This window comes from Seriola aureovittata, chromosome 19 (assembly GCF_021018895.1).
Source record: "Seriola aureovittata isolate HTS-2021-v1 ecotype China chromosome 19, ASM2101889v1, whole genome shotgun sequence".
In the NCBI taxonomy this organism is placed as follows: domain Eukaryota; kingdom Metazoa; phylum Chordata; class Actinopteri; order Carangiformes; family Carangidae; genus Seriola; species Seriola aureovittata.
Window position 1 is genome coordinate 1192569 of NC_079382.1, and position 15604 is coordinate 1208172.

The window sequence follows — 15604 nt, forward strand, 5'->3', positions numbered from 1 at the left end:
CTTAAATTACAATATCTGCCAAAATCATTGTCATCATATGATTTTTTTTGGATATTGTGCAGCCCTGCTGGCTGTGTATAAATTGTATATATTTATTTTTGAACACAGGTGTCTCTTGAAAAAAGTGATCCAGATCTCAATGAGATGATCTGTTTAAATAAAGGATTTAATAATAATTCATGGAGTCAAGAAAGACAAAGTGAGATTGTCACTTGGATTACTATTTATTTAAAAATAATCAGTCATCCAAAGAGTTTTTAAGTTACCTGAAGAATACTTTCTTTAACATGACTCTTAAATACAACCCAGGTAAATTAAATAACAAAACAACAACAGTAACACACTTGACTTAGACTGCCTTCAGTCTGATATGATACAGTGGCTTCAACAGCAGTAGCAGTATTAGTAGGTAACAATTTATAATGAGGTTAGACAAATTGTTAATGCCTGAATTAGAATTAGTATAGAAAGTTATGGAGTATGGCTGTTGATTCCCTCCTCTGCTCTGCCCGCTGCTTGCTTGTCCTGAAAACTGCCTCTGCAGTCTGGTCAGCCTCCAGCTCCAGCTGATCACATCAGCCTGACAGTAAGATTAAAGTCTCATCAGTAGATACGAGCCATTCATTTGTTCCCTGACTGTTAGTGTGTATCTGCGCAACCCTATCACCAAGTGTTACCGCTTTATAGCCAGACAGGCTCTTTGAACACACACACACACACACACACACACACACACACACACACACACACACACACACACACACACACACACACACACCATGCTAAAACAGAACATGCATCATGTCACACCGATGCTACACCACTCTCTGCCTGTCCCGCTGGCTCAGCAGCAGACATGGCGGTTTGAGGGAGGAGGGGATGGGCAGCTCGTGCAGGCTGTCCGGGAAGGTCGCTGGGCTCAGCTGCTTCAGGATAGTCTGCATAGCGGTGAGGACCAGCGGCGCCGGGCTCCGTCCCGCCAGGTACTTGTAGGTCTCCTCGCCCAGCACCTTGGCCCAGCGCTCCGGCTCTCTGTCCAGAGCGCCTTTCATTTTAAAGTGAACCTTTGGCATGAACATGAGCAGGTTGTCCAGGCACTGCCTCCTCTCCCCGCCGCTCACCTCCGCAGAGTCCCTGAGTTTCTCCAGAATGACATCCAGCGGGGTCAAGCCGCTGTGGTCCTGGGCGTGCGGGGACGCCCCGTTCCCCAGTAGCATGATGACCGCCTCGGGCCGCAGGAGCTCACAGGCCAGATGTAAAGGGGTTCTGCCGTCCTCGTTGTGAAAACACTCGGCTCGGTCCGTGTAGGAGGGTGTGCTGGATATCCGATGAGTCTCTTGTAAGATGAGGCTGAGGATGCAACGCCTGTCGTAGCGGACAGCCATAGCCAGGTGTGGGGCGGAGGACGGGCAGCAGCAGAAACGCTCCCCGGGCTTGGCTAGCGCTTCGTCAGTGTACCGGCTGAGCAAGTACTGGGCGTATGCCTGGTGATCGTGAACTATAGCGTAGAGCAACGCCTCTGACGGGCTGTAAATCCTCTGACTGGCGTCCTCCTCCTGGTAAAACGTCTCCATCGTCCGCATGTCCTCCAGCATCCACACCGGCTTCAGGTCCCTCACAGCGCGGTAGAAGAGCAGCGAGAAGGACTTCCGATGCTTCTCGATGCTCCGAGCCGCCGAGGTGACGGTTAGAGACGCCATGGCGACCCGAGTAACTTCTGTCCTCGGCGGGTTACACTGCGTCCTTCAGTGCTACGGAGCCATTAGCTCAAGAGTTGTGGAGTCATTTCAGTCAGGACGGAAACATGATGTTTCCTAACAACCCAGCGGTCAGAGACAAGACCACAGCTCTGTGTTCACAGTGGTTTACACAGCGACACACACATTCCTGAACGCTCTTGACAGCTGCGGGACTCCTCTCTGCAGTACTCAGCCAGCGAGCATGCGCACAACACGATAACGTCTACAGTCTTGGAAACTTTATTGACAACCAGTGTTTCAATCAGACTACAGTTTTATCCCGATGAGTAATCAGAATTAGAGCCGGAAACCTGCTCACAGTAAAGCTTTCAGAGCAGTAGAGCAGGTTCAGTAGCGTTCAGTTTGGATACAGACTGTTTCACACATTAAGATATTACAGTATATTAGTACCTGAATGCACAAAAGCAGACGAGAATGAGGATGGTTGCAACACTTTTTGCATTTCTCTGTTACCGAGAGACTGTTTGGACAAGAACAACCAAACTTTTATATATTAATCTTACATCTGTATGATAATGACCCATATTTTTTGAATGTAAGAATTCAGATGTTGCAACTGACCGGTTGGCGCCCTCTTGTGGCAGGATAATGACTGCCTGGACTTTCTCCTAAATGTAAGACCCAGGGCTGGATTAGCACCCCAGGGGCCCCTGGGCACCAGGTGTCAGAACACCACCCCCACCCAATGCAAACCACGAATGCCATTAAACTCCACCTTAATTAGACCTATTCATAATTTTGCATGTCTAGTCAAGTGCCATGTCAAATCCACCAGACCATAATCACAAACCATATGTCAAAGGCTTGTTTATGAACATTGTGACACTGATTGCCGTACAGTTCAATAGGCCAAGTAGTAGGGCCTACTACTATCTCTCTCAGACACACACACACACACACACACACACACACACACACACACACACACACACACAGCCTTGACAAAGGACAAAAGGCTGACACAAACAGCAGATCAAATAAACACAACACAACCAACAGCATCTACATAATAACCACCAGGTAGTTTACAAGAATGCCATCCTAACAGCCACACTAACACTTGTTTCCAATACTGGCCTTCTGCTTCGCTTTGTTTTGCACGAGAAGCATCCACGGTTCCCTCCTTCTTCCGAAGCCCCTTTCGCTATAATATCCCCACGAAGGCTTTCAGTTAAGGAAACGTTCCCACAACATTGGCTAACGTTACCTACAAGTTCTAATAATGTTTTAAAGAAAATGTTTTAATGTAATGTTCAAAGAACGTTTTAAGGATGTTTATCATTTCAAGTAACGTTTCTATAAGGTTAAATGTTAACTAACACATAACGTTTTAACTGCAATATTCAGAGGATGTTGTTGAGGTAACAGATTATAGAATGTTCTTTTATAAGACATTCCCACAATGTTACATGATAACAAAGAAAGAACATTCCCAAAGCAACATTCTAAAAATGTTTTCAGGATGTTATTGAGGCCTGAGATGACAGAACATTTTTTATAAAACGTTCCTACAATGTGATAAGTTAACAAAAGTAGAATGTTTTCCTTGCAACATTTTAAAGATGTTTTGAGGATGTTGAGGTGGAGCACAGTTTCAAGTTGTCATTGGTTCCGCCGATATGTCAATCAAAAGGACACAATCGAATGTTTTTTCATTTCTTTCATGGACCAATCAGAGGCATAGTAGGGCGGGTCATGTTTTCGCGGTCTCAAGAAAAAAAAACTGTCGGACCACTAACGGGCTACAACTCTGACAGTGCTACGTAACGGTAAGATAATGATATAACTCACCACATTTTAAATGTATATAAGTAAATATTCAGAAATATATATAAATATATATATATATATAATATATATTAAATATTTATTAGCAGTTATTATTTTAATTTGTTATTATAGGCCCGTCGTTCTTGTTTCGTTTAACGTTAGAACTAATGTTAGCTAAAGTAGCATGTCCTTCAGCCGTTATTAGCATTATCAGTTCATTGATGTGAACTGTAAATTAGCCTGGGAAATGCTTATCTTAGCGGTTCTCTTATACAGCGGTGATAGCGACTGAGGGATATTAATTTTTAGTAAGCGTAGAGAGCGGGCGAAAAGGATTAGTTCAGGGTGATGTGTTTTACTTACTAGCTAGGGGGGTTTTACGGGTCTTACAAAAATAATTTTTCAAATTGAAGACTTGAAAAGCTATTAAAAACGGTAATTTTCAGAGATTGTAGGGCTGGGCCATTAATCGAATTTATTACGATTTTGGCTTCCAAGGACTATGAAAGTAAGATTATTGAGATAAAACGATTATTGCGCCGCATTCCGTTTTGCAGTGAGAGACAGACGGAGCGGAGTTCTTCCTTACGGCGTGAATGTGTCTGAATGTAAACTGTTACTGTTTACTGTGTAAACTGTAAACTGGTTATGCGTATACATGGCAGAGAAATCGGTGTTCCCCAGGGATTAAAATCTACTTGACAAAGTAAAAATCTATTTGACAAAGTAGATCATATACTCCATCTTCTTCTTGTGACCACTATAAAATGCCCTTTTTCAGGGATGTTGTGTGGTGTAGTTTTGCCCATTATTATTATGACTATTATGATTATTATTATGATTTACTGATATTTAATTTAACATGAATGTTACTCATATTTGCATTGTTTGTGTTCTTCTCTCCTTACAGTGTAAACAGCATGGATTTCACATCGGGCTCGGTATGTCCTTTTGGATAACATTTTTTCCTTTCTCCTCTGTCCTCTGATTTTTCATCATTTTTTTTTTTATTATCATTATTTTTTTTTGTTTGTTTTTATGGGGTGTGTTCAGGATTTTGGAAAGTTGTCATGTCAGATAAAAAATACTCAGCCCGTTGGAAAAGGGCAAAAAGATTAGAGCAATAGTAGCGATTTGGAAACTAACCCCACACTCAGACATTCCATTGCACAGTGGGCAAATGACTTTCAAATAAAACACAATGCAGTTGATTCTTTGTTAAAGATTTTGATAGAAAATGGACACTCAGAGCTGCCAGGGACAGCAAAAACACTGCTTGGCACCTGCAAAAGTGTAGAGTTTGAGTTGAAATCAGGAATGCAGTATATCTACCTTGGCTGCAAAGATCAGCTCCTGAAGTATTTGAAAATGTATCCTCAACAGGACATTTATGGATTAGATTTCATTGACATTTCTCTCAACATCGATGGCTTGCCACTTTTCAAAAGCAGCAGCCAGACTCTGTGGCCGGTATTGTGCCAATTGAATTTATCTCCTCCCTCAGTTTTCCCATTGGCTCTCTGCTTTGGTTTGTCAAAGCCAAGTAATCTTGACTTTCTTGATGATGTTGTAGGTGACCTTCGCAGTATTATGGAAAATGGACTAGAGACAGACAGTGGTTTGATTAGGGTGAAGCTGCGTTGTGTTACTTGTGATGCCCCAGCCAAGGCTCTTGTGAAGTCCGTAAAGCTATGTTCAGGCTATTATGGGTGTGACAAATGTACACAAAAAGGACTGTGGGATGGCCATCGGGGGATCTATCCTGAAATCACTGATGTAACATTGAGAACTGATAAAACATTCCGAGATCAGTCTCAGGAGGAGCATCACCTGCATTCAGTTGTGTCGCCATTTTGCCAGCTCCCGATAAACATGATAGAGCAATTCCCTGCAGATTATATGCACCAGTGTTGTCTTGGGGTCATGCGCAAAATGATCCTTTTGTGGCTGAGGGGACCACGGGGAGTCAGATTGTCATCTGGGCATGTTAAGCAGGTCAGCTTTCAGCTTCTGAAGCTTAGAACATGCATTCCAAATGTGTTTGCAAGGAAACCAAGAGGCTTGGAACATATCGACAGATGGAAAGCCACAGAACTGAGACAGTTTGCCCTCTACACAGGAAAAATTGTGCTTAAAGGCATTATTGCAGAACAACTCTATGAGCACTTCCTGGTTTTTAGTGTGGCATTATCCATTCTTGTGTGTCCAAGACTGGCAAAACAGTACAATCACAATGCAAAGGAGTTGTTGGTGTACTTCATTGCACAGGGAAGGCATTTGTATGGGGATGAGTTCCTTGTCTACAATGTCCACAGTTTGGTACACCTTGCATCAGATGCAAAATTTTATGGCAGTCTTGATGAGTGCAGTGCTTTCCCTTTTGAGAATTACTTGCATCAGCTGAAAAGATTGGTTCGTTCTGGGCGAAATCCTCTCTCACAGATTGTGAGGCGGCTTGGGGAAGCAGACAAAGTGAGAAAGATGCAACCTGTACTAAAAAAGAGTGTAGAAATGAAAAAACCCAACAATGTCTTCACTCTAAGTGAACTAGAGTGCTGTGAGGTTGTTGCAGTCTGTGGTGGGACAGAGCATGGGGAAAAGATGTTGCTCTGTCGTGTCTATGATCGACTTGAGCCATACTTCATGCAGCCTTGTGACTCGAGATTGATTGGTGTCTACACAGCCAAAGACAGTCACACTCGCATGAAAACACTATCTGAGAGACATTTGGGCAGGAGGGCATTTATGACTGAGGCAGACAATGGTTTGAGGATTGTAGTTACCTTGCTCCATTCATTCTAAGGAGTTCACTGACTTCATATAACTGTAAATACATAGTTACATAGTATTAATATTACTGTTTATGTATCATTATTCAAATTTTTTTGAGCAATTGCTTTCTGTTTAATATTAGTAGGGAGTGTGGTTTCAGAGGACACATTTGGCTGAGTGGCTTAGAACCTTTTTTGTTGTTGTTGAAAGCCACCCCAGATTTCCATGTAATGCCTTATTTCCTCAAATATACTTTTTGCTCCTGTTTTCCAATGTGTGGAAATAAATCACTATCAGATCCCACACGTCCAAGCTGTAAGTATATGGGAGTATATATAAATATAAGTAGTTTCAATGGAAGGAAGACTATAATGTGACATCATTTCATTTTTCTTCTTCCAGAGCGCTGACAATCAATTTGCGGTTGTGAAATTCCTGGACACCAACACAGTGGATGCTGTGCCAACTAACTGGATTGAGAAAATTAACCAGGTATTTCCTAACTTAGGTATGCAACATATAATGTAATGGACTTGGGACTTGGGGCTAAGTGGACTCGGTCACACCTCTGATAAATTGTTTACTGTACAAAGATATGTATTGTTTTTATATTTTCTATTTTCTGCAGGCTGTTTTTTGTTACTGGCCACAGAAGAATGTCTCTGCCAAAGTTAAAAGGAGAGAGATACCAGACAAAACACGTTGGGCCAAATGGAAAGTTTCTGTTTTAACATACACAGGTATTGTATTGTACCGTTTCATCTTCAGAACTAAGCCAACGAACACCTTCTAAAAACGCCCTCATACTTCCACTGAAATCATAGCAGTGACTTTGAGGAAAGCAAACTTTGTTCATTCTCCTCAAACTCAGTGATCTCAGTGAAAAAAAATCAGACAAACTCCATGAATTTGCCAGGTGTGCCACCTGCTTTATTTGACAACAAAAATGTTTAATTACTGCACAGGGTACTTTACTCATCTTTAAGCAGTATTCTGCAGACTAAACATATATGAAATTACTACACTTTTTTTTTTTTTGTCCTGCTGGGAAGTGGGTCTCACTGTGGCAGTCAGTTGGTTTGGTTGGTCAGCACTTCAGTCCAGAAGCTATCTCAAAATCTATTTGGTGGATTGCCATGAAATTTTTTTGAAAAAATTGGTTTTGCCTAGAGGGTGAAACCTATATATATATATATATATATATATATATATATATATATATATATACATATACACACACACACACACACACACACACACACACACGTAACAACTTTTACACATATATTGTCTGCCTCCCGGTTCTAATCTCTACTCATATTTTGTAGACACCCACAACAAGGCCAGAAACAAGGTTAGTCAAGCAACAATGACCTCAAATTTGGAGAGTGACCAGGAAGTGCAAACTGTCAGGAAGATTGTTGCTCCTGTTCGGTACCTCGAGTCAGGTAAAAGATTACTTGATGGACGTGTCTTTTTCATTTTTTGTTTTGTTTTTTGCATTTTTCAAGAGAATATGTAATGCTACTATATATGCTTACCTGACAGATATGTATGAATATCTCTCCATTAGATACAGATATAGATGAGCCCATAGTCAAGAGAGTGAAGAAGAAATCTGTCACCCAGGATCTGAGCCTCTCAGCACCACAGATGCCAACAATACCTTCCTGTAAGTAATAGGGATGCACTGACTTTTTCCAGTTCTTTGGGTATAAGCCGATACAGAGTACCGATCCAATACCAGTGTTTAATTAATAAGCTGTAAGCCTCCCTGTGTGGAAGAGAGTGGGATCATTCTTTTATGTGTAAGGCAAAATTAGGCTTGACTTAAACATTTATTTCCTAACTTTGTAAAATAAAACGTAACAAATAAATACCTAGATATAAATTTACTGAATTGTTATTTATTAAAATAATGGTATCCAGTACTAGATCCGCTCATTATCACTGATACCTGATCCAGCTATTTGAGTCAGTATTGGACCAATATCACTATCGGTATTAGTGCATATCTAATAAGTAAATGGTACTGAGTAACCACAAAGCTCTACTGAGCGCATTTTCTAGTTGTTGATGTGTTTGTTGTTTTGTTGATTTAATGGCAGCACCAAGTACACTAGTATTTGTGCAACAAGTGTAAGTACTTGTTGCACAAATGTAAGCGCTCCTTCAGGGAACTGCTTTGACTTTCTGACTTACTGTGACATTTTGTTTTGTAGTCACCCCATCTATGGATTTATTTTCAGCCAGAGAATACCAGAATAACACATGTAAGTCTCAATTTCAACACATTAGTAACATTGCCCCCCACACAGTAGTGAGTAAGAGGTTGGGGGAGACTCAGCAACTACACATTTCTCCGTTCTCTATTTATCTGTTTAGCGTCTTCAGGTTAGGCTCACCCATTGTTGCTAACTTTGGGGCTAACCCCCTTCACTTTTCCAGCAGTTGGGGAAACAACAGATGTGACTTTTCTTGGTCTTGACAAGCTGCAGCATTTATTAAATGACACACTGTAGTCTGTACTGTACATTTTGCCAGACTGAAAATTTACTGCTAACCTTTTCCTCTGCTCTGCTTGCATTCACCATCACTTTTCTGCCACTCGCTCTTTTACTCAACCAGTCACTCACCTGCTACACCACATTTTACGCACTGCCGTATTCCTTAAAAGGAGCTGGGCCACCAAGAGTTAACTAAACAGTGCACACGAGGTATTGAAGGTAGCTAGTTTATGATTTATACAAGGGCAGGCACCTCTGTTCGACTTGCAGTTTGCACATTTATTTTTGCAGTCTGTTTGCTGCTGGCTGTTGTCAAGTCAACACTTGATCAATGTTTGACCAGCCCAGCTAGATCCTCCAAAAAGTTCCTGTTACTCAGATACCTACCTGTCAACAGCATTTTTAAACTTAGACCAGCTTATGTGCTGTCTTAAAACAACAAGGATCATATTCAGAAAACAAAATAGGCACCACACAGAAAGTATGATGATGAATCATATATTGATTATAGTTTTGTAGCCTGTAAAGGACCTGATGGTGAGCTCTTTGCCAAGAAAGGGCACTCATATTGAATGTAAGACAATGTTTTACAACTACATCTAGAGCAATATCGAATAGATGAATATAGAATTCACCTCAATGGATCATATAAGTGCACTGAAAGCTTAATTACTTTTTAAAAAAACTTAATTTAACCACACAAAATATTGTTTTATATAAGACAAATAGTACCTCTATATGTGGGTCCTAGCAGGAAAAGATTTGGGAAGATGCCATCTAATATGCTTGTAGTTCAAAATCCTTATAACACTGATTACACCTGTAACATTTTTTTTTTTTTGTAAGCTTTGGCCACAAGAACCACACATTTGGATGTAAACCCAACCAGGGCTGTGTTACAGAGCAGTGGCCAAGTATGCCTGTAGTCACTAAGCAACTAGCATATGGTGCCATGATCTAATTGTACACAATTTTAACTTGTTTATTTTGCACAAATGTAGGGCCCTCCATCACCAGCACTCCAAGCACTCAAAGTAAGTTGGATTCTTGACTTCACTCAGTTCGGCTGTTTGTTGAATTTCATGCTGTTTCCTGCTGGCAGCAGCCTGAAATCCAACCGACAACCTTCCACAACACTGAAGAAAGATAGGGGATCAAAAGCCCTGAGACAGGAAGACTATAAAACGATTACCAAATTCAAACAATTAGTACCTGCACCTCTTTGTTTTTCAAATATTCAGTTTCCATTTTGCCATTTTTTTTTTCAGTTTGTTGTTTGGCCCTGGCAGGATTTAGGGGCAGTGTTGTGTTGTAGCCCTCTTATGATAGCACATGACAGACCACAATGCTTCACACAATGTTTCTCAACACAGTATGCCTTGCTAAGTTCTTGTAGTCAAAAAGGGCCATAGGACAATTGCTCAAATGTATTGTTGTATTTTAGATGATTCCTGCACACCAGCATATGTGAGGGCCATTTTTATGAGGCTGGATAAGATCGAACAATCTCTGGAGACCATTCAGTCCATTTTAACCAAAGGCATGAGGTCTGATGATCATGAGATTGAAGAGCTCACCAGGCCACTCAAGACTCCAGCAGAACTTGAAGAGGCTTCTGAAAAGCTAAAGGACACAGCTCACAGAAAGAAAGTGGTATGTGAAAATAGGATGTTGCTGTATTAGTTTGTGTGTGTGTGCCTGTGCAAAACAGCCCCTTCATAGTGAATACAGTGACAGTCACATTCAAAAATGTATGTGGATCTAATATTTAAGTACTTATTAAGTTGTCCTGCACCACTCTGCTTTTCAATGAATAATTACTTTAATAAACCAATAGCCTAATCCAAATGATAATCCAAAAGTTCACTGTATTTAACACCGGAGCTCAGAGCTTGGAGCAGAAACACAGTCGCTCTAACAAACAGACCTAACAAAAGGAACACTGAGGGAACAGAAAATCACTATAGGTAATATGAGCCTTATCCTATAAGATAATTTTTTGCATTGTTTCCCTTTTCAGGTTGATTATCTGTCTCTCCTGGGAGGTGCTACACCTGGTGACTCAGTGAGAAGAATGATGCGCACCATTGGAACCAATGTCCTTTGGGCCAAATACAGTTTGAAGGGTCGCAAGGGGAAAAACAAATTCCAGGACCTGGCTATATATCCAGTCATAGTTCGTGAGTTTGTTTTTTTAATGTTTCTACAGATCTCACTGCAATCTTTTGAGACCCAACAAAGACCTTTTCACTGTTAATATTTGTAATTTGATGGCTCTATATGACTGACTGACATCAGTGAGAATAGTGCCTATTTATAGATAATTATTCGAACTGTTTGACACTTTCTCAGATCCCTCACATGAAAAGACAAAAGTGCACACGCCAAAACATATAAAGCCCTATTTTCATGTGCCTTGGTACACATCTCTTTGTCTTTCTTTTTCTTTAGAGGCCTGTCGCAAGAACCACCCCAACGTGCTCCAGAAGACGATTGAAATGTGTGTAGCAGACACACTGAAATATGCTCCCCACAGAGGGACTCAGGTCAGTGTTAAGCATTTGTTCAAAAAAGATGTTAAATCTGACGCCATCACGTTTTCCTTTTAGGAAAAAAAAAAAAAAACAGACATGTAATTTGTGATAAGCTGTGAGCAGATATTGCATGTTTTGCGTAGAGGTGGCATGTGTGAGTTATTATGCACAGCGGGATGGCTTATTGTCAGCCGGCTTACATTTGGGCTAGTATTGTATGAATTCTAGTTCCATTAAATTATATTTGAGAAGGGGTGTCGTGTGGCGTAGGGGTCTAAGCAGGCGCCCCATGTGTAGAGGCTACAGTCCTCGCTGCAGTCGGCCCTGGCTCGAGTCCCGCATCGGACGGCCCTTACTGCATGTCATTCCCCCTCTCTCTGCCTCCCCATTTCCTGTCTCTCCACTGTGTGCTATCAAATAAAGGCGTAAAAGCCCCCCCCCAAAAAAATTATATTTAAGAATATTCATACACAACGAAGAAGAATGTGAGCAGTGCAGCGCACTTAGATGTGAAGTAACAAGGTATAAATCGCATTTTGGTGACTTTAGATGATAATAAATGTTTTCAAATGAAGTTTTTCTGTTGTCAAAACCAAAGAAAATAGTCCTTTGTCGGAAAAATTGACATCTGTCGTGGAAAATTTTGTTTTATAACGCTATCCTGTTATAAAAACCACAGTTGCTATTGTAGGTTTGTGTGAGGTTGCAGCATACATGAAAGGCGACAGCATCCACTATTTATGCATAGTGGCACTAGCTGCTGGTTGCAACTTTAAAAAAAAAAAGACTTCTGCTGAATCAGAAATTATTCAGATTTTAATAAATATTTTTGTCATAATGCAGGTGGATAATACAGACAGAACATCTGTGACTGGGGAAAGTCAATCGATGCTTCACATGAACGCAGCAGCACCTGAGGGGAGCCGAAGCTCTTCACTGTTGTCAGAGTCAGCAGAGTCAGCAGACTCTGACTAAATGTGTTGTAAAAAAAAATATACACCATTATAAATAAGTTCAAGGTTTAATTTGTACCCTAAAAATGTTTGTTTATGGTTGACTGTACAATGTTTGGTACAATTTAAGTGTTTAATGTTTTCACGCAGAATAAATGAATTAATAAAAAAAAGTAAATCTGTTAAAAGACTTTTGAATACTTATGAATTATCAACCTTTTACATGTGTTAGTCAATTCCAATAGTTTAGTAAATAATAATAATCATACTAGTGGCCACAGTGGTCAGTCCAGTTACCCAGGAATTTTGTGTGGAAGAGTAACAGGAATGTGTCATAACATTATTATTATTAATAATATTAAAATGTTTTAATGACATGTTACCAGAAAATATTTGTATAACGTTTTTTAAGCATGCTATCCTACTCTAAAATAATATTCTGAGAATATTAAAGAAACTTTCCATTGAAAACGTTTTAAGAATGTTGAGGCATAATGTTCAAGCAATATCATCACTCAACATTCTAAGAAGGTTGTCACCAAACATTTTTAGGATGTTTTTAGAGAACGTTATCCTAGAACGTTGTAGGAACAAAAAAAAAACTTCCCGCTGAAAACATTATTAGAACATTACATGTAACATTCACAGAACGTTTTTAGAACAAAAAATAAAGCGGGGTCCTCGGGCGGCTCACCTGCTCCCGTCACCGTGGTGCTGGTACTACGGCGAGGGAATGGTTAGCAGTCTTCCAGCTGCTCCGGGACCGCCTCGCTGATGTTGGCCGATACACGGGCAGTGGCACGGGGTCCGGTGCTCCACTGCTGGTGCTAGCACCGGGATCTTCCGGAGCTATGTCTTCTACATTCATCAGTTTAGATTTTTTGTAGAAGTTTGTTATACGCGGGACATCTTTTATCACCGCTGCTTCTCTCTCTTGCTTTTCTTCTTTTTTCTTTCTTTTAGCTCCGTCGCTCAAAGGCTTTTTCTTATCCATTTAGCTGCTGACCTCCCGCTCTGCTGCTGACCTCCCGCGCAGCGCCTTCAGAGTTCACGTCAGCAGAGTGGGTGCGTGCTCGTGCGCGTGTAGTAGGCGGCAAAACGGACAAGAAAAAGCCTTTGAGCGAGGGAGCTAAAAGGAAGAAACGAGAATAAAAACAAAAGAGAGAAGCAGAGGTGATAAAAGATGTCCCGCGGAGAACAAAGGTTTATTAAAAAAAAAAAAAAATCCCCATTCGTAATTAATTTACTAAACTGTCAAAGAAAGTAACACCTACACCCTGGGACAGATTATGAGGGAATGGCCCCCTGAGCACAGACAGATAAAAGGCCCCGCCCCCTCACTACTTCCCCTCTCCCCTCTGTCAGCAACAGTTTGAGATTACACAGATCCACTCCTTCACTGACACTCCACAAATACAAACTGTAATGGAAAGCATTAATAGAAACTTGTGGTACTATTTTCAGCAGAGATATTCTGATGGAGTGCAACAGGTAACTGTAATAACCTTTCAAATGTGGGTACAAGCACCAAAATTGATGTTTATTCCTCTGGGGCTATTCATTTGAAAATCCCATCAGCCACCTGAAATTTCAAGATGGCCACTATTTCCAGCACAGTATTTAACCCACAGGAAAGATTTCAGTGATTTTGAAATTTAGTCCTGTTGACTCTGTGGATGTCAAATTGACAATTGTTGTATTTCTTCAGAGTTAATCTTAATTTCTAATATGTGAGGATTTAATAAAACACAATGTAATTACACAATTACCAATATTTTGGGAGGAAGGAATTGTCCCAACCAATATTTGAGTACCCGGCTCTAGGCATGGGCACGGGGGACAATGTCCCACCAAATGCTCCAACTGCCCCACCAAATCACCCCGCTTCAACCCAAAATTTAAAAAATAACTAAAAGTAGGGATATTATTGGTATCAATAGTGTATGGAGGCAGCCTGGAACGTCTAGTCTCACGCCCACTCGCCTCATGCCCCGAGCTTCTAATATTCAAAATAAAAGCTCACGTCTGGTCCGCTATGTCTTGTTAGTACTACTGAATAAAATACTTAAAATCATACATACTTAAAATCCACTATGTATTCATTAATTTATTGTATTTTGTATTGTATTCCAGCAAGTTGTTTTAAACGTAGTATTGAATCATGCTCGAACTATTCCCATGCACTGTTGTTACAGTATGTTGTACAAATAGTTACTATTATTACTCTCAGTTCTAATATTTGTGCCAGGCAGGCTCTGGGGATGCCTGCCTGGCACTGCGGCTTGTCTTGTGTATATGTGCCAGTGTACAACCACACACACACACACACACACACACACACACACACACACACACACACACACACACACAGGCTATGGCTACTCACATGAAAGAGGGCAAAAACTTTATTGGTTATTTACAACAAAATCATCAAAGTCAGGCACACCTCTTTAGGTGTTGCAGATCCCAAGACTTTGGCAGAAATTGCTGCAGAATCCAGGGTAGGGATCTTCAGAAGAGATCCCCTGCAGCTCCCCCCTGCCTTCCTCTTCCAACACACCTGTGGGTGTAGCAAAAACAAAACAAAAGCATACTCTTGATCTGCTATCATCCGGTGTTTATGTTTCTTTTTTGTTTCAGACACAGTCTTTTCTGTTAGCAACAAGTTACTAGTTACAGCCATCCATTTTCAAAGCACAGTATAAATACCCAGCATGCAGCTCTTGTATAAACAGTAGCACCGTGAGCAGTTCAGCACAGATTACATTCTCTGGAAGTCCTGCGTCTACTTGTTGGAGAACCTGCTCCAATCAATGACACCTGTATAACAACATTTTGGGATTATCAAATTGAACACTACGCATCATGCGAAAAATATGCTGAAACGTTGCAAGTCTACAACTATCAAAAGCATAATTTCTTTACTTACTGTCAAGCCACAAAAAGTGACATGTTTTCCTGAAGCTATGATAAGCGACGATGTCTCTGAAGGAGGAGGAGCACACCAGGGCCAAGGTCAGCTGTGTCTGATCACCATCCTGGAGGTCCACCTCAAGCAGTATGTCTTCCAGACAATATCTTGGAATCTGCAAAGCATATCATAGACGAATGTCAAAATAACTTTTACAGTAAATTTTTTATTAAAGGGTTGTAGTTCAGAAGATTTATGTTATTTTATGTCCCATGCTCTGGTAGTTCCTTACTGACCTCCAGGATCCCCTTGTCCTCAGTCAGGTCAACAGTTTACTGAATGAACACATTTAAGTATTATTTTGAGGGTTCATTATGTAGACAGTTGGTAATATTTT

At 40.7% G+C, this 15604-nt stretch overlaps 1 protein-coding gene and 1 long non-coding RNA gene across 2 annotated transcripts; both read right to left on the reverse strand.

Annotated features, from left to right (window-relative positions):
- Nucleotides 1–211: 211 nt before the first annotated feature.
- On the reverse strand, nt 212–1928 carry zgc:112001 (uncharacterized protein LOC550384 homolog). The gene has a single exon (XM_056405564.1). The coding sequence runs from the start codon at nt 1698–1700 to the stop codon at nt 816–818; it is 885 nt and encodes a 294-aa protein (XP_056261539.1). The 5' UTR covers nt 1701–1928; the 3' UTR covers nt 212–815.
- A 12772-nt stretch (nt 1929–14700) lies between these two features.
- On the reverse strand, nt 14701–15378 carry LOC130160839 (uncharacterized). The gene is made up of 3 exons (XR_008826055.1): nt 15226–15378; nt 15006–15116; nt 14701–14856 (listed from the first exon to the last, which is right to left on the reverse strand). It is a non-coding gene; the product is annotated as an uncharacterized LOC130160839 (long non-coding RNA).
- Between the last annotated feature and the right edge of the window lie 226 nt (nt 15379–15604).

What these genes read in the sequence shown, in the direction of transcription:
- zgc:112001 (XM_056405564.1), bottom strand. Translation starts at nt 1,700, where the DNA reads ATGGCGTCTCTAACCGTCACCTCGGCGGCTCGGAGCATCGAGAAGCAT.